This window comes from Trachurus trachurus, assembly GCF_905171665.1.
Source record: "Trachurus trachurus genome assembly, chromosome: 17".
Taxonomy (NCBI): domain Eukaryota; kingdom Metazoa; phylum Chordata; class Actinopteri; order Carangiformes; family Carangidae; genus Trachurus; species Trachurus trachurus.
In genome coordinates, this window is record NC_139900.1 from 8,220,001 (window position 1) to 8,238,153 (window position 18,153).

At 41.7% G+C, this 18,153-nt stretch overlaps 1 protein-coding gene across 1 annotated transcript in view; it reads right to left on the reverse strand.

Moving 5' to 3' along the window:
- LOC311000275 (contactin-associated protein-like 4) overlaps positions 1–18,153 on the reverse strand; it is a gene marked incomplete at both ends in the record, with an annotated part of 157,971 nt that overhangs the window by 13,343 nt on the left and 126,475 nt on the right. Inside the window, 3 exons of the mRNA XM_083990944.1 lie at positions 1,003–1,245; positions 3,906–4,145; positions 14,759–14,977. Coding sequence (XP_083847070.1) covers positions 1,003–1,245; positions 3,906–4,145; positions 14,759–14,977 — 702 coding nt within the window. The remainder of the gene's footprint in view (positions 1–1,002; positions 1,246–3,905; positions 4,146–14,758; positions 14,978–18,153) is intronic.

Sequence of the window (18,153 nt, forward strand, 5' to 3'; positions counted from 1 at the left end):
AAGTGGGAGAAAGAAGAAGTGAGGATAACAAGAAGCTTTTTTTAAATAAAAAAAAAAAAAAATAGACGACAATATCAACCTGAATGAGCTGAGGAGACCTGAGAGGACGAGTGAGGGATGAGAAACAGACAGAGACATGGAGGTAGAAGATGATGCACTTTGCACCTTGTGTGTTTAAAAAAAATGTATATATATACAAAACTCATGGTGGAAAACCAGAGGGAGAGAGAAAGGGTGGAGAGGTAGAAAGATGAGAGGCTGGGAGGAGATGTGAGGAGAAGGAAGTTGAAGAAGGAGAGATGAGAAGGAAACTCTCTTCGACTCATAATCTAAGGTTTGAAAACTGCAGATAAAAAAAAGGAGCGGAGCGAACAAAAGCGGAAAAAGGCTGCAATTAAAGGTACGAGTGAGTAAAAAACAGGATGAGGCGAAATTTTACCGAAAAAAAAAGTGTAGAAGAAACTTTGAAGAAACTTTGAGAACAAAAAAACAGAGTTGAGGTCATTAAAAAGGGAGAAGAATTCAAATGAATGACTCCTTCAAAGTAAAAGCCTCCTCCTCCTCCTCCTCCTCAGAATCCCTATAGTCATAGCAGTAGGTTTGTTACCTTTAATTGTCGGTGCAAGCTATTTTTAGAACGGCGGAGCAGAGCCGTGAGCTGCTCAGAGCTACGCTACGGAGGCTCATGGGATTTCTTGGTTTTCCTCATCAAACTCATCAAATACACAATCCAACAACTCCACAACGCTCTGGTGGACAAGTTGTGACCTGCACATTCACCACGCTATGAGATAATAACACAACATTACCACACAGAGTTGTTTTAGAGGTTAGTTCATGCAAAACCGCTGATGCGCGATGCCTTCAGGGACAGTTTTTCATCAACAGTCTCTGAATTTACCTCTAAAACAACTCTGTCTGGTAACGTTGTGTTATTATCTCATAGCCCCTCCTCCTCCTCCTCCTCCCCCTCCTCCTCCTCCTCCTCCTGCTCCTCCTCACCGTGCTTGTTGATGAGCAGAGCCAGGTTCTCTCTGTAGTAGGAGCTGACGTAGAGCAGCAGAGCTGGACTCTGATTGGTCCTGAAGCTCAGCGAGACGTTCTCTCCTCTCAGCGTCATGTCGGAGTAGATGGACGACGGCCGCGCGCCGCCGCCGCTGCTGCTGCTGCTGTTCCTCATCAACTCGTACGGCTCCTTGAAGGTGTAGCTGACGGACGTGCCCGACTTAAAGATGGCCGACACCTCTGAAAGGGGAGGAGAGAAGAAAAGGATGAAAGTCTCTCTAAAAAAAAAAAAAATGTTATAAAAGATTCTCAAAATAGTCTGAAGCATTAAATGGTCACTAATATATCATTTTACACTCATATCTGCACATTAACAGAAGTTCACAACATGTAGCTCAGCATATTTTAAAGTACATTATATCTGTGTTACATTACATACTGTATGTTAATATTTAAGAATCAGCCCCTAAGAACACGTCCAGCCCGTTGGTTTTCTTGCTTTATTTAATCATAATAATCCACAATAATCACATTTCAACACTTTATATTATTCTAATCCTAATATCCTACTATGATAAATGCTGTGATTCATACAAGGACAGTGTGTGGTAACACTTTATAATAATAAATACACACTATTAAGCATTAGTTAAGCATTAATAAATACTGAATTGTGTTACCCTGTATTTATCTATCTATCATGTTATTTTGTATTCTTTCTATAATTAAGAGTCAGTGTGTGTGTCCAGGAAAAAGATTTCCTCTAGGACGATTAAATACAAAGTTTTCTTCAAAAATCTTCTGTGAATTAATCGTGCAGCTGTTGCATCTACATACATCTCACATTTCAGAAAACATTGTTTCATCAATTATTTAATTATCAAACTGCTGTTGGCTGATTGCTTTTACAGAAATCAGGATGAGAGAGTGAGTTTTGACCCTACATGAACTCAACACTTCAACATGACGCTAAAATCTGCTGCTAAAATGTGTGATTAATCTCTGGGACACAGTAAAAACACATACATTTAGATCTTAACAGAGTTTCTAAACTTTAATTACTAACTTCCAGGGTTCAAGGCTGTGGCATCAAATCAACTTCACATCAGTTAGCAGGAGAGTAAAAAATCTGCAGCAGGTTGAAATGTTTCTAATTACAGGAAATTTTCCCGTGAGCCCCCTGCTTTAGTTTTCCAACAGGAACCAGAAACGGTATTTTTTTCAGATATGAAACGTGGGTTGTTGAGTTAATGTGGCTGAGGATGAAAAGTGTATCATCATGACAGCGGAGATAAGTGGGTGCAGCAGGAATCAGGAGGAGGGTTAAGAGAGGCCTTTTCAAAAAAAAAAAAGTACAAAAAAAGAAAAAAAAAAAGGCTGAACTCACTTAAGTTATTGAACTCCCGGGGCGACAGAAGGTCGACGATGATGATGATGACGCACTGAGTTAACATCGAACAAATGACTAAAATAGACACCAGCACATTAACAGGAGGCAGCTGAAGTAGCATGAGGAGCGTGAAGAGCAGTAAAAAGCACTTCAACTTTAGACGGCAGCAGATAAACACCTGCACATCCATCCTGCTGCTACTCACACCTTTATTTTTATTCCCATATTCAAATTATAATAACTGCTAAACTATTCTTTATAAGTGAAGTATATGTTAGTTTGTGTGTGTATGCATGGACCTTCACTGAGCTCTCTGTCTTTTGTCCACTATTCAGCTTTATAATCATTGAATGTATTATTTGTATGTTGATAATCCAAATTTTTTTATTATTTTTCTTTTAGGGTGACTTTTAACATCAGTCCAGGGACGACAGATGCAAAATAGCCTTTTCGCTAATTCTGGCATGTTTACATTTGTTTAAATGTTTTTATTAATGCGCATTAATGTCCCTGATCCTTAAACCTTTAAATAAAATAAAATAAAGCTGTAACCTTGGCTGCTGAGAACTATGAAAGCAGCCGCGGTGCCGGTGTGAAGCAGCGGTGAAGGGACACGGACGGTGCAGCGTGTTGTAAAGTGGTGGGACAGGTCTCCTGCAGAGAGGTCGAGGCCGGTGGCGCCGCTCCGCCTCTAAATCCATCTGCTGAATATCAAGCACTTCACCGTCGTCCGGCTGTAAAACGCCGCCTTTAGCTGCACAAAGTTTGTACTTTTTTTTGTCTTTCACAGCTGCTGAGCTCGGTTTCATAGATTCACCAGCGTGTTGTGGCTCTTAAAGAACGGGCTGTATCTCAAGTCTGGTGTTTGGTTTATTTAAATAATAACTGGTAAAACATCCTCAACAAAACAAGCTGGAGGTTTTGTTCGTCACTGAGTTCGAAAACAAAGTTAATAACTAATATAAATCAAAGAAACAGGCACAAATTAACATGACGAGGAAGGAGAGGTTAAAGGGATAGTTCAACATTTTGGCAAATTGGCCAATTGCCATAAACCCTATAGTTTTAGGAGTCGGTTAGTTTTAATTGTCGGTGCAATTAACAATTAAAGGTAACAAACCTACTCCTAAAACAATAGGGATTATGGCAATGGGCCAATTTGCCAAAATGTTGAGCTATCCCTTTAAGTATTTTTGCAACAATATGAATGTTTCAAGCGTTTTTAGTGTAGATCATAAACAGAGGAGCATCAGGTAATGCTGAAGCGGAGACCTAATAACACAACTTCACGCCACTAATCAATAGTTTTTACTGTTCCAGGGCGTCACAAACTGACTGCAGGTCTTTGGAGCTGTTTAGCCCCTTTTAGCTTGTAGTTTTGTTTTGGTTGCGACACATTACTGTAAGTCCTGGTTTAATCATACAGTATCGTATCATATCTTACAGTATCATATTGTGTCGTATCGTAAATATTTGATGACATTTATCGTGTGTGTGTGTGTGTGTGTACCTGTGTGGCAGAAGACTCCTGTGTAGGCCGACAGCCCACAGTCACAGTGGAAGCCGGTCTCTCTCTCCACGCAGCGGCCCTGGTTGTGGCAGAGCGAGCCGTAGCTGCTGCAGTGACCCGGGCAGCCGGGCCGAACGCCGGGCGTGATCCTGGCCCGCTCCTCCAGGTCCAGGGTGACGCCGTTCAGCTGCAGGGAGCGGATGCAGCCGCGGAAACCCTTCTGTCTGGACGCTGTGCCGCCTGACCACACCCAAACACAGAGCACCACATTTGGATTAGATTCAACATGTCTGACATCTCATCTTCACAGACGTTCTCTCCGGGTTCTTTGCTTCCTCCCACAGTCCAGAAACATGCACATCTTGTTAACTGGCAGCTGTGTTATGTGTGTTATTTACAAATGTCTATTTTTTTTTTTTTTTTTTTAAGTATTTTTGGGGCTTTTATGCCTTTAATTGATAATATAGTCAGAGAGAGACAGGAAATGGGACAGAGAGGGGGAATGACATGCAGCGAGGACTATAGCCTCTGAATATGGAGTGCCTGCTTAACACAGTGAGCTATATGATGGCCCACAAATGTCTATTCTTAATTAAATGGATAGCTCAAAATTTTGGCAAATTGGCCCATTGCCATAGTTTTAGCAGTAGGTTCGTTACCTTTAATTGTCGGTGCAAGCTATTTCTAGAACGGCGGAGCAGAGCCGCATGAGTTTCCCTCTAAAACAACTCTGTCTGGTAACGTTGTGTTATTATCTCATAGCGTGGTGAATGTGCAGGTCACAACTTGTCCACCAGAGCGTTGTGGAGTTGTTGGATTGTGTATTTGATGAGTTTGATGAATGAAACCAAGAAATCCCATAATGAGCCTCCGTAGCGTAGCTCTGAGCAGCTCGTGGCTCTGCTCCGCCCTTCTAAAAATAGCTTGCACCGACAATTAAAGGTAACGAACCTACTGCTATGAATATAGGGATTATGGCAATGGGCCAATTTGCCCAAATGTCAAACTATCCCTTTAATAAACAAGTAAGAGCCCTGAGGCTGCAGATACAGCACTGTATGCTTACTGTAGGGAGTGAGCATAAGCACTATGCACAAAATGCAACAAACATTGACTTTTACTTTCACAGGTATTTGGTCATAAATCAAAGTTATTTTTTAAAAAAGTGACCCAGCAGGGGAACTCATTGAGATTCATCCTCTGAGGATAAAGATCCAAAAATGTGTCCCAGTTCACTGAGTCAAAGTAAGTGAGTCTAAAGTAAACAAACCCCATGAGATCCATCCTCAGGGGAACACGACTTTCTCTCTCTCTCTCTCTCCATCCCACAGCTGACGAAACATTTCACTGAAAACCGAGACATCCTCTGGGAGTCATTGCACCGCTCTGTGCCCTCGTCCTGCTGGCCCTTCTTCCTTTATTTTATGTTTTTGTGTCTCTATGTGTTTTCTCTTTCTCTCTCTCTCTCTGGTGGTTTTTCATTCCTCCTCCTCCTCCTCCTCCTCCTGTCATCTACAGCAGATCCACTCGTCACCTCTGCTCCCCCAGAAGCTCCCAACTGTCATCGCTCTTCTCAGGGAAACGTAGCGATGAAACGGTGGTGGAGACAACAAGGGACTGAAGGTGAAAAATGTTTTTTTTTTTTTTTTGGGAGGGGAGGGGTGAGGGGGGTTGTAACTTTCATCATCTGTCTGTCTTAACAGGACCCGCTTCATACTGCTGGCTTCAGTATCCTTCAATCCTTCAGTTCGCTGTCTGTCGTGTTTTCTCCCTGAGATGTTACACGGTCACCTATTGTTCGCTCGGATCAAACATGACAAACCTCAACCCTTTTTTTCTGCAGAGATCACACACTGAAAGTTGTTGTGCTCAGATCATAAATTCTGCAAGTTTCTTTTTTCTTTCAGAGTTTGAAGGTGAAAACTCCCCATTGTACCGCAGCAACAGCTTTTCACACCGGCTCCTCCAGGCTCCTTCCTTCTTCCTCCTCTGCTCTGATTTGACTCATGAATTATTGAAGCACCGCAGCAACACGAGGATATGAAACCAGCGTCAATGTTTCCTCGGACACACAGCGCTTGAAAAGTCACTGTTCAAGAGACTGAGGGAACTATGAACTAACATGACTCAGAAATTTACAAACTGTCCTCTTTAGATTCATTAATCTTTAAATATCCATTCATAGAGAGCTGACACACCGACTTCCCTCCTGTGCACTATAATCATGTGACCTCTCCTGATGAGGCCACGGCTTGAACTTCCTATGTAAAATGCCTTTGTATGTTAATCAGTGTCTTAATCACAAGTGAGTTTAACCTGGTCGTCATCCTCACACCTTCTGCTCGGTGTGCTGAGGAAATACAGGTATTTGAATAAAAGGCAAGATCATGACAAAGCAGAAATATACTGACATTAACTAACTGACATCTGGATATTTAAGTATATAAGATATTTTAAAGCAACTCAGCTTCCTGGAAGTCATGTTTATACACAAGTTAACAATCAAACAAGACTTGCTTGAAGTGTACATTTTTTTCCTCAGACAGCATCAGATGGCTACTCAAACATTTACTCAAGTCAAGAGTTGATATTCCTGTGTTTATGACGCAAACGGTAGCTCCGACTGCACCTGAACACACCGAGCGCGTCAACTTGGGTCTCTGGGAGACTTACGGTAATTAGATCTAGTTTTACAAACATGTCGGCTTGCTTGAAGTAAATGAACTTCTCGGTGCATGTTTGAGTCGCAATCTGACGCTGTTGGTGGAAAAAAACTGCAGGTTTGAGGGATGGAAACAGCAGAACTTACATCCACTCCCATTCATTGCTGCCGTGGCGATGCGGGGACAGTCACAACTACCGAAAAACAGGAGCAATTAAACTAAAAATCTTCAGATTGCTTCTTTTAGACCTAAAATGTTAGGAAAATACACCCCGAGTTGAATTTGCCCGGAATTGTCCTTTAATTAAGTAAAGTAACGTAGGGAAGAGATGGTCAAGGCTGAGTTCGCTCCAATGCCAGACCAAATGATTAATAAACTAACTAAAAAACTGAAGAAGGATTTCTGCAGGACTTTCACCTGTGTAAGGCAGAGTAATGTTTTCACACTTTGGTTCCACTTGAACTGATGTGAACGCTGCTGCTTCAACAGAAAGCACACGGAGCCAGTGTCTGTCTGAAGTTTTAGTTCTGTCTTTTACACTTTTAAATCAGCAGCCTTTTTTTTTTTTTTAATCAAAGCTCTGGATATGTGTTTTCACAGTTTTCTCATATTTTCTACTCAAAATTCAAACTTAGTTGAAACTTTGGAGGAGCTCCAACAACTGTATCTGCAATGCGACCTTGTCCATGTAAAAAAAAAAAAAAAGAACCAAACTGTTGCCTCTGAAACTAAAACTGTGGATGTAGAAAACAAACTCCTCTCACTTCAGCAAAACCTTTTAACAGCGTTCTCCAACAACATGGAGGTGTGCAGTGCATGAAAGAAAGGGAGAGAGCGGTGGGACCAGAGACACGTCCCTGAGGAACACCACCTCTGATCAAAGCTACAAAACAGAGGCAGGGAAAAGTCGTTAGAGAACAAACCCTTCAAACAGCTCCACTATCCTGCTGTAAAACTTCAGCTACGGCAAGGATTACTGTCTACCTCCACATCAGCTAGAGACTCTGCTGGTGCTGCTGCTGCTGCTGCTGCTTTACAGGAAACACTTACAGGAGCATAATGAGAGATTTAGGACGAGGAGATCAAAGACAACATCAAAGAATCCAAACGCAGATAAACTCCACCTCTGATTGGAGACTTCAGGAGAGAGAGAGGGACTTAAAAAGACGATTCAAGTCTCTACACATAGTCTACTGTATTGTGCAAATGCAGCATGGGAGACGCCCAACGGGGGCTGAAAGAAACAAAAAAAAAAAACAATTAGTGAAACTGTGAGAGATCAAAGTTGTCGTCAAGGTGATGCACGTGCACGTCAGACTCAGTCACATCATGACGGAGAGGATGAGGATGATGATGCAGATGCAGACGCTGCTGTGGTTTGCTGATGCTTACGCCAGTAAAAAAAAAAAACCCGGATCAATACCGACACTATAGCGTTTCCACTTCACCTTGAAATAAATATTCAGCGTCTGCAGCAGCGGCTTCTTCTTTTACAAACTATGTAACTGAGCTGCGCCCATCACATCATTCATCAACCCGACTTGACGACTTGTCAAAGGATGCAGCAGCTTTACATTACAGTATTAGTATATGTACAGTACAACAGGATCATCCGACATCAAGCCACAGATACGAGAGGCAAAGATCAAAGGGATGTTGAAAATCCTCGTCCGAGAGGAGAAGAAGCAGAAGAATAAACTCTGCATGAGCGAACATCAGACGGGAGATACAGCGACGCAGCACAAATATGAAAAAGGCTCAACTATCCAAACAAGGCAAAACAGAAAAGATTATAAAGGTCCACACGCTCGCTCAGATTCATTCGCTGTGTATGGATTTTTTTCCCCCCAGCACCTTACAACACGAAACAGAGCAATAACAGAATCGGTGAGCGAACAATGAGGTGGATTATGAATTCATGCGAAAGACAATAACACGGCTTATTAATCAGAACAATTGGAATTCGCTGCCTAATAAAGCGAGGCGGGATTATCGCTCATAAAATACAGTGTACGTTGATATATGGCAGCAGCTCACAGTTCTACAGTAACAATGGCACAGTTTTACATCGCAAATCAAGACTTATAGAAACACAATGCGTTTCGTTTTAGTTACAGATGGTTTGTGAATTCAGAAAAAGCCACAGTGAGAGCCAGGAATCCAAATAACTCACTGTTGTTGTTGTTGTTGTTGTTATTATTATTGTGCAAGTTTGTCTACAGGGAGAGGAAGGATTGTGTGCTGGATGGAAATTTGCACATTGTTCACAGTAATCCTGCACAGTCATTTAAAAAGGAAACATCTGCCAGTTTTACTCATATTTGTGCCTCACACACACAGTTAAATAGTTTCCTCTCTCTGGCTCGGGAGGAAGATTCATAAAATTACAGGATGCTTCTAGAAAATACATGTTTTTAAGAGAGAGCCTGAAGGAGGGTGGAGTCTGAGAGTTATCTCATATAATCATAATAATAATGTGTATCTCCTGTATCTTTTTGTTTTGAATATACTGTACATCGTTAACCTCTCTCTCAGTCACCATTTAAAAGTTTTCCTCAAAGAGGAACTATGCAGGATTTTCACCTTAACTATGCTGCTTTTTTTCACAAACGCGCTCCGTAACCCGTAATCTCTTGTTCATGACAGATAGGACTACACAAATATACACAAATGTTGTGTATAAATTTTGTATATGATAAATAACGTCATGTATTGCTCCATGGATTGCCTTGTTGAAAACAAATACACATGGCCAGGAGGAGGGTTTAGCAACACAGAGGAAAAGCGACCGGACTTGCATAGTTCCTCATTAAAGAGGAAGAGGACAAGATGGCTGAATGCAAGCTGCACCAATGATATGAAATGTTTCACTTCCTGTCTCCTAAGTGGGCGTGGTCCCCCATCCCCCCACCTCGTGCTGTGAACGTTTATATGGATTTAAGAGGAAAGTGAGCTATTCGTATTTTCATTTTCAGTCATATTTAGCATTAGGAAAGTTAGTTAGCACAGGCGTTAGTGGACATTACCTAGGAGATCTGTGCCAAATCTCAAAGTTCAGTTTCTCCTAATGTGTCCGTCTGTAATTTGCCATTTTCGTGTCAAATGTTCAGACCAGATGTGGCTTGTGAAAAATGACTCCAATATTTACCTCAGTGACCATGAGGCAAAAGAATCGACCATAATCTGTGTTGATGATTGGGGTCAATAGACTCAAGGCCTGCTGCTGGTCTCCTAAAGGCGGCAGTTGCAAAACCACGTTGCAGAGCGTCTTGTTTTTAAACCCTCTCGTTTCTAAACCAACTCAGAAAACTCCATGGATTACCGACTCACCAGCTTCATTGAAAACAAATGCACATCGGTGTGTGTGTGTGTGTGTGTGAAAATATGCACTCCAGAACTGTAGGGCGAGCTCCGTAGAGAAAAATGTGACCAGAACAGAGAAAAAGCGATTGACTTGCATAGTTCCCATTTAATATTTCATTTCAAGTGCCTCACTACTGTTAATTCTGTTTATTTATGTATTTTGTTGAATTCATCTAAATGATCCCGTAGAGTGCCGTGAGTGTGACAGTGTGCACAAACTAACCATGAATACCTGAAGTGTGCTCAGTGTTTCTTTCTTTCTTTCCTGGTGCGAGGTTAAATTCATTTCTCTACATTTCAAAGAAAATGTTTGACATTTTTATTCTACTCGAGTGTTGTGGTTATGAATTATTGAATTATGAACAAATCATGTGCCGCTGCAGAGTTTGGTTTAAAGTAGCTGTGGATTATATTTTTAGACAGCAAAGCGAAGTAGTAGGCATTTCTTTTAAGTTTAAGTAGCTATTTTATCACTAAATAATATTCAAACAAAGATTAAAGCTCAGGAAGTTTCACGGTGCATTCGATGAAAACTCATAAATTCCAGCTTGGATGAATTCAGATATTTGGAGCAGGGTTTTATTTACTATTATTAAATGTCAAATTGGTCCATTGAAACCAAACCAGGTCCAGGCTGATGGATATTCAGAGCGGATTATCAGATAAACACGATCAATATTCACCTTGATCTCCCTCCTGCTGCTGCTGCTGCTGCAGCACTTCCATCCAATCTCATCAGTGTTCGTCGGTTTGTTTTCCCTCCTGTTTACTGATATTAAGCGACGTACAGTACGTAATATTTACACAACGATTAAACCCGATAAGATGTGATGGATTTTAATTATTTTTTTCTCCCTGCAGGTCGACACACACACACACACACACTCTCACAAACACACACATACACATACACTCGGCTCGGAGGTTAAATGGAGAAGTGATGGAGCTGAGATAAACAGAGGTGCGGTATTGATGATGGAGCCGCTAGTTCTTAATGCAGCAGTGTGTTAATTACACGACCGCTAATGGGCACAGATTCATTTACAGATGATGTTAAATCACATCTAACACTCATCTGTGTATCTGCATCTGCTCCCTGCTGCATGTTTTGTTTTCTGGATGCGATCAGTGGCCAGGAGCCGTCGACTCAGCAGCTTCGTACGCAGACACAACAGAGTTGAAACTAGAGCAGAGGAGCAGACGGACGGTTTGTTTCTCCTGTTACAGTGAGAAGAGAGAAGAGAGGAGCCGAGGTCGGACTGGTTACGGTGTTGTTGAAGCCTTGGATCTCAGGCAACATTGTGCAGACTCAGCACTTTGATGACGGGATTTAGCCCCGGGGCAGATTAGAGAGAGGATATTTGTAGCTCGTTTCTGAGGATTTAATCCCAACATGACAGAGAAACACAGAACGATCAGTGATCTGCTACTGATCTCTGATTGGTTTGGAGAGTGTGAGACTGACAGCAGCGACTGTACAGACGTCCACACCTTCAAATCACTCCAAAAACCCACCTTTTAATGTGTAATTAAATATGTCTTATTTCTATTCTGCTATCTTTGAGTTTCATCTGTTTCATTTCATTCTATTTCTATGTATTGTACACTGTACATTGTTTCTGTGTTTTAATTTAGCTTATGTACTGTAAGTGTCTTTGAGCACCTGTAAAAGCACGTTTTAAATAAAATGTATTATTATTATTATATGATTGATTATACTTTTATTATACAGGTTGCATCTTTGTCTGAAATGACAAAATAACTTTGGGTTATGTCCAGTGGAGCCTCCACAGGTGAGTTTTTCAAGCGATATCAGATTTAGAAGGAGAGTAGGAGAGATCCTGGGAAAACCGTGGAGCATCCGTGATGCTTGTTCTTTTCTGCCGTAACGTTACCGCAACTGTCTCGTTGAATTAAGCAAAGCTATACGATAAGCTCTGGCTCTGGCCTCGTGTTTCCTGTATGGTAAATCGATGAAGACTCTGAGCACACAGGCGATTAGTGCACGAAGAGGAGGGAGGGAGGGGCAGATGGCAGTTTGACTGACGCATCACGATCCAATGAATTTGTTCGTAGCATTCAAAATGATTGGATGGTTTTTTTTTTGTTTCACAGGTGATTGACATTTTTCTTTTTCTTTTTTTTGTGAAAAAGCATTTAATTAATCGGTTGCAATCAGGGTGTGAAGAGGATTTCAAGCAATGCAGTAAAAAAGCTCCAGAAAAAGATCTCCTCTCCTACCTTTAATATAATAATAATCTAATATTAACCTACACAATTACTTTCTTTACACCAATTATTTTCCTTTTTTTATACAATTAGTTAGTTATTTACTTTCCCTCCTTCACTCTGCACACCACTAACTTTGTTTACAGCTCATTAATAAAAACTGTGACAGCCAGAGCTCCAACAACGAACCTGAAGCTCACTGCTAATTGTTGTTTGACTCCACAAGTCACAAACAGTGAGACGCCAGACGATGTCGAAGTGCAGGAGCAGAAGAGGAACATCTGTCACAGCTGGAGCCCCAACAACAGTGACACACACAACAACAATCAACAGTGTGTTTGTTTCAGCAAAACACAAACGACACCCACCGTCAAGTTCACGTTGTAATCCTTCTGTCTCTGTGACACCGAACTGCTTTAAAAAACATCCTCTAAGGACCAGATATCAAACGAGCTCCAGATGGGACAGTGTTTCCTACAGTGGTGTTTAAAGGGATAGTTCAACATTTTGGAAAATTGGCCTATTGCCATAATCCCTATATAGTAGGTTCGTTACCTTTGCTGTAATTGTCAGTGCAAGCTATTTTTAGAACGGCGGAGCAGAGCCGTGAGCTGCTCAGAGCTACGCTACGGAGGCTAATGGGATTTCTTGGTTTCCCTCATCAAACTCATCAAATATACAATCCAACAACTCCACAACGCTCTGGTGGACAAGTTGTGACCTGCACATTCACCACGCTATGAGATAATAACACAACGTTACCAGACAGAGTTGTTTTAGAGGGAAATTCATGCAAAACCGCTGATGCACGTTGCCTTCAGGGACAGTTTTTCAGCAAGCAGTCTCTGTATTTCCCTCTAAAACAACTCTGTCTGGTAACGTTGTGTTATTATCTCATAGCGTGGTGAATGTGCAGGTCACAACTTGTCCACCAGAGTGTTGTGGAGTTGTTGGATTGTGTATTTGATGAGTTTGATGAGGGAAACCAAGAAATCCCATGAGCCTCCGTAGCGTAGCTCTGAGCAGCTCACGGCTCTGCTCTGCCGTTCTAAAAATAGCTTGCACCGACAATTAAAGGTAACGAACCTACTCCTAAGACTACAGTATATTATGGCAATGGGCCAATTTGCCAAAATGTTGAACTATCCCTTTAATGTCAACTAAAGGAGGAGGCAGAGAGTTAAACCACTGGGACCAAGAGAAAACATCTGACTAAAGATCTGTAATCAGGCTGCAGAGATAAAAACACTGAGATAAACTGGCTCCCTGGAGAACGAAGTGGATCCTGAACCAGAAGACAGACGTTATATAATACAGTAAATACAGTACTGTATATATATATATATATATATATATATATATATATATATATATATATATATATATATATATATATATACAGTTAAGGTCAAAATTATTAGCCCCCATGCAACTTTTTAACATTTCCCTAAAATAATGCCCAATGTTAGCAATATTCATAAAATTTTATTTAGTAAATCATTCATCAATGATATCAAATCAAATCAAATCAATTTATTTATAAAGCACATTTAAAAACAACCAAAGTTGACCAAAGTGCTGTACAGTACAGTGGACCCCATTTTGGTACACTTTGGAATGTGAAATAAATATTCAAGATTTATTTATGAACAATTTGGTAAAAATTGAGATGGTCAAAATTATTAGCCCTCTATGGGATTTTTTGCTTGCTTTTTCTGCTAACTCGGTTTGAAACCACACCTGAGCAGTCAAAAAACACAAGATTTCCAAAACTTTGGAGCGCAAAATAATCAGAGATGTCAACAAGAAACCCTGGAGCTCTGCAAAGACGATTGTTGCTGAACTGGCTTCATCTGAACATGATGTTTCATGCAAGACTGTTGTGAGGGCTCTTCATCGTGGTGCATGCCCAAACAGCTCATGTGTAGTTTCATCAGACCAAAGCACAGACTTCCAAAACTCACCCTAATGTTTCAAATTGTCTCTGGCAAAGTTCAGTCCGACTTTGATGTGCTGCCGTGAGAGCAAAGGGGTTTTTCTTGGACGATGACCATTAAGTCCACCACGATGAAGATCCCTCACAACAGTCTTGCATGAAACATCATGTCCAGATGAAGCCAGTTCAGCAACAATCGTCTTTGCAGAGCTCCAGGGTTTCTTGTTGACATCTCTGATTATTTTGCGCTCCAAAGTTTTGGAAATCTTGTGTTTTTTGACTGCTCAGGTGTGGTTTCAAACCGAGTTAGCAGAAAAAGCAAGCAAAAAATCCCATAGAGGGCTAATAATTTTGACCATCTCAATTTTTACCAAATTGTTCATAAATAAATCTCGAATATTTATTTCACATTCCAAAGTGTACCAAAATGGGGTCATATCATTGATGAATGATTTACTAAATAAAATTTTATGAATATTGCTAACATTGGGCATTATTTTAGGGAAATGTTAAAAAGTTGCATGGGGGCTAATAATTTTGACCTTAACTATATATATATATATATATATATATATATATATATATATATATATAGTATATGCAGCAGTGCAGTGAAGTGTGTGGGCGACGATACAGAGGACAATAACACTGCTTCCTCTCACCTATGAAGAGCTGGCTGTTGAGCTGCAGGTGGAAGTGTCCGTCAGCAGGAGCCTGCTGCGTGGCGGCGGGAAGCTCGTCCAGTCGGAGCGTCGCCTCCTTCACGTTGCGCTCGGCTCGGACTCGATGCCACCGGCTGTCGTTCAGCGGGACGCCCGAGTCCACCCGGACCTCCAGCGGCCCGTTGCCCACATCGAAGGAGAACAGAACCTGAGTGGAAGCTGGAGAGAGACGAGACAGAGATGGAGATTGGAGACGGAGGAAAAATGTTAAAGGAATAGTTTGCTAAAAAATGATATTCAGTCATTAGTGACTCACCCTCATGCTGATGAATACTCCAGAGTAGTTTTTTATTCCTCAAAGTGCATCTGGAGACCCGGGAGGCCGGTTCGTAGTCCAACCAAAACTTTATAGTAATAGGGCCCAACACAAAAAGGTCCATAAAAGTACACAAAAACCATTTAATATTCCTCCACACTGCTCGTCCACTGTAATCCAAGTGTCCTAAATCCAGAGTTTACTGGAAACTACGTCATTTAGGACATTTTTACAGCCTAAACAGTCCTGTATTGCGCTCTGATGTTCACGCGAGAGCACACAACAGGCAAATTCAACACAGGACTATTATTATATATTACAAGGTTTTTGTGTAGTTTTATGGACTTTTTGTGTTGGGCCCTATCATTCTCATATAAAGTTTCTCGGCCTCCCGGGTCTCCAGATGCACTTTGAGGAATAAAAACCTACTCCGGAGTATTCATCAGCATTAGGGTGAGTCAACAATGACTGAATTTAATTATTTTCCACAGCCTCACGATGCGAAAAAGAAACAGTGACCAGTTTTAATGTGACGGCTGATGTGTGTTTTATCATCTAATTAACCAGTAAAACTGACCTTCAGGAGGAGAAAATTACTTCCTTAAAGAAACTTCTTCCCAACTTGTCTCTTGAAACACACACCCAACATGATGGATATTATAATGCATATCCTGGTTTACAATACACAAAATATTAGCACATGAGCTCTGTTGTGCAGCAGCCTCTGGTGTTTGTGGTTTATTCTGTGTGTCTGGTAAAATGGACAGAAGAGGAAAAACTCTGTTGTTGCTTCCTCAGTTTGAACAGTAGCCGTGTGAAGACGGTTTAGTCCAGTGGCAAAGATTTACATGATCAAAGTTCACCAAAGTAGAGGGACTTATATGTTTACACTGCAGTTGCTGCAACTAAATTCACTGATGTCAGAGAGAAAATCTGCTGCTGTGACGACGACCTTAAATGTATTTGTGTGTGTGTGTGTGTGTGTGCGTCCAGCATCAAATCTAGTTTAGTATTTTCTTTATTTGCTGGGCTAAAGCTGGAGCAGAGGGAAACATCTTTTGTCACAGTAAATGAAATTTCACATAGTTTTTTTTTTTTTATCACAGCAATATGTTTGGTAGAAAAATCAACTATAGAAACGACCGACCAGCTGGAAATTGCTTCAGTCTCCTGACATTTCAGCTCAGAGATCAACATAGTGTAATTGTCCAAACATACAGAAATACTGCAGCACTGACTTCAGACCTGTTGGGATCCACACTCTCCGTCTTGTTATGTGTTTTGTCCTTGTGTGTCGCTTGTGTTCGTCTCCACAGGCCGAGGCGTGGCTGACGTTCCTTTCAGTTTCCTGCCATCTCCTTCACCTCATCTCCTCTTCACCACTCCCATCTCCTGCTGCTGTTGAGCCCGGTCTTCACTCCCACTCCTCGCCAGTTCCTTACCGACCGACCAGCGCCTCCAGCTGCCTCTCGCCTCGTCTCCGTCAAGGACTGTCCGCAGTTTCCCCGATTGAGTTTTTTCCACTGCTTCTTTATAATAATAATAATAATAATAATAATCATTTAATTATTATTATTACTGCTTCTTTAGTTGCAATAAACCTTTTTTTTTACCTGCCATCAGCCTGAGTCTGCACTGTGATCTCTCCATTGACCTCTGAGCCTGAACAAGACCAGGTTTTTATAGGTCGGTCACTTTCCTGAGCATGTCGACAATGCACCTGACCACACCTTCATGTCCTCACTCAGATGAGCTCGGGTGTATTTGCTATTTAAAGGGGAACTATGCGAGTCCGGTCTCTTTTCCTCTGTGTTGCTAACCCTCGTCCCAGCTATGTGCATTTGTTTTTAACGAAGCTGGCGAGAAATCAATCCATGGAGCAATGTTATATACGTTATATATCATATATGATGTTAGGATGTGTAGATTTGTGTAGTTTAATCTGGCATACTGTCATAAACAAGAGATTATGGGTTGTGGGGCGCGTTTGTGTCGCAGAGCTGGGACACCGGGTCGGAGGCTCTGATCTTACAAGGTTGGTTTTCAGCAAAGAGACGCTCGGTGGAAGACAGAGAGCCTCCATTCTCCCTGGAACTAGTTACTAGTCATTGATTTAACCATCACAATTACTCCAAAGCTGTTTAATTAAGGTAAAAATGTTGCATAGTTAAGGTGAAAATCCTGCAAAGTTCCTCTTTAAACAATAACAACTGGCCCCCTCATCTATTCTCTCACATTAGCTATGAAAAATTGATCCAGTTTGCCACAAGCACAGCTGAGTGGAGCTATCCAGGTTTTTACAGTTGTTCTTTTTGTAGTTCATTTCCTTCCTGGAGTTCTCCGGGGAGCTGCAGGTGTGATCCATGTAGCTACAGAGCATGATGGGTAATAACAACCGAGCAGGAGCTGCACTGAACAACACTTCTTCACACACGTCTCACACCTTTCTGCTCTGTTCTCAAAAAAAAATCCCCTCTTTTGTTTTCATTCCAACAAAAAGCCGCGGATCTCGGAAAAGTATTGTGTTTCCGAAACGAACCCTCATCCTTCATCGTGTTTCGAAAGAGAGAAGATGTACGACTATGAGAGGAGGAGGAGGAGGAGGAGGACAGAAGAAGATGAAACAATATCCCGGCTTCCTTCCTGCGGTAACTTCATTTAGAAGCTGTTCTGTTGTCCGGCCTCGGCTGCAGCGTTTTTACAGAGCGATGTGAGGCGGCGGCGGCCGAGCAGCAGCAGCAGCAGCAGCAGCAGCAGCAGCAGCAGCAGCAGCAGCAGCAGCAGCAGCAGCAGCAGCAGCAGCAGCGGTAGCGGCGCCGGAACAAACCACAGTGACAATGATTTCCCCCGAGGACCGAGGTTGTTGCTGCTGCAGTGTCCCCGTATTAGATTCACTGCTTGTCCCCTGAAATCCCATCTATAGGAAAATACAAAATGCAGCAGAAAAAACATCAAACTGAACCCAGAATGAACTGAATGAGGCTTGTCGAGCTCCGAACAGCAGCAGCTACTTCCTCTAATAACTGACTCAAGACCCCACAGGTTTCCCTAAACACCAGCACAACAGCAACAACAACAG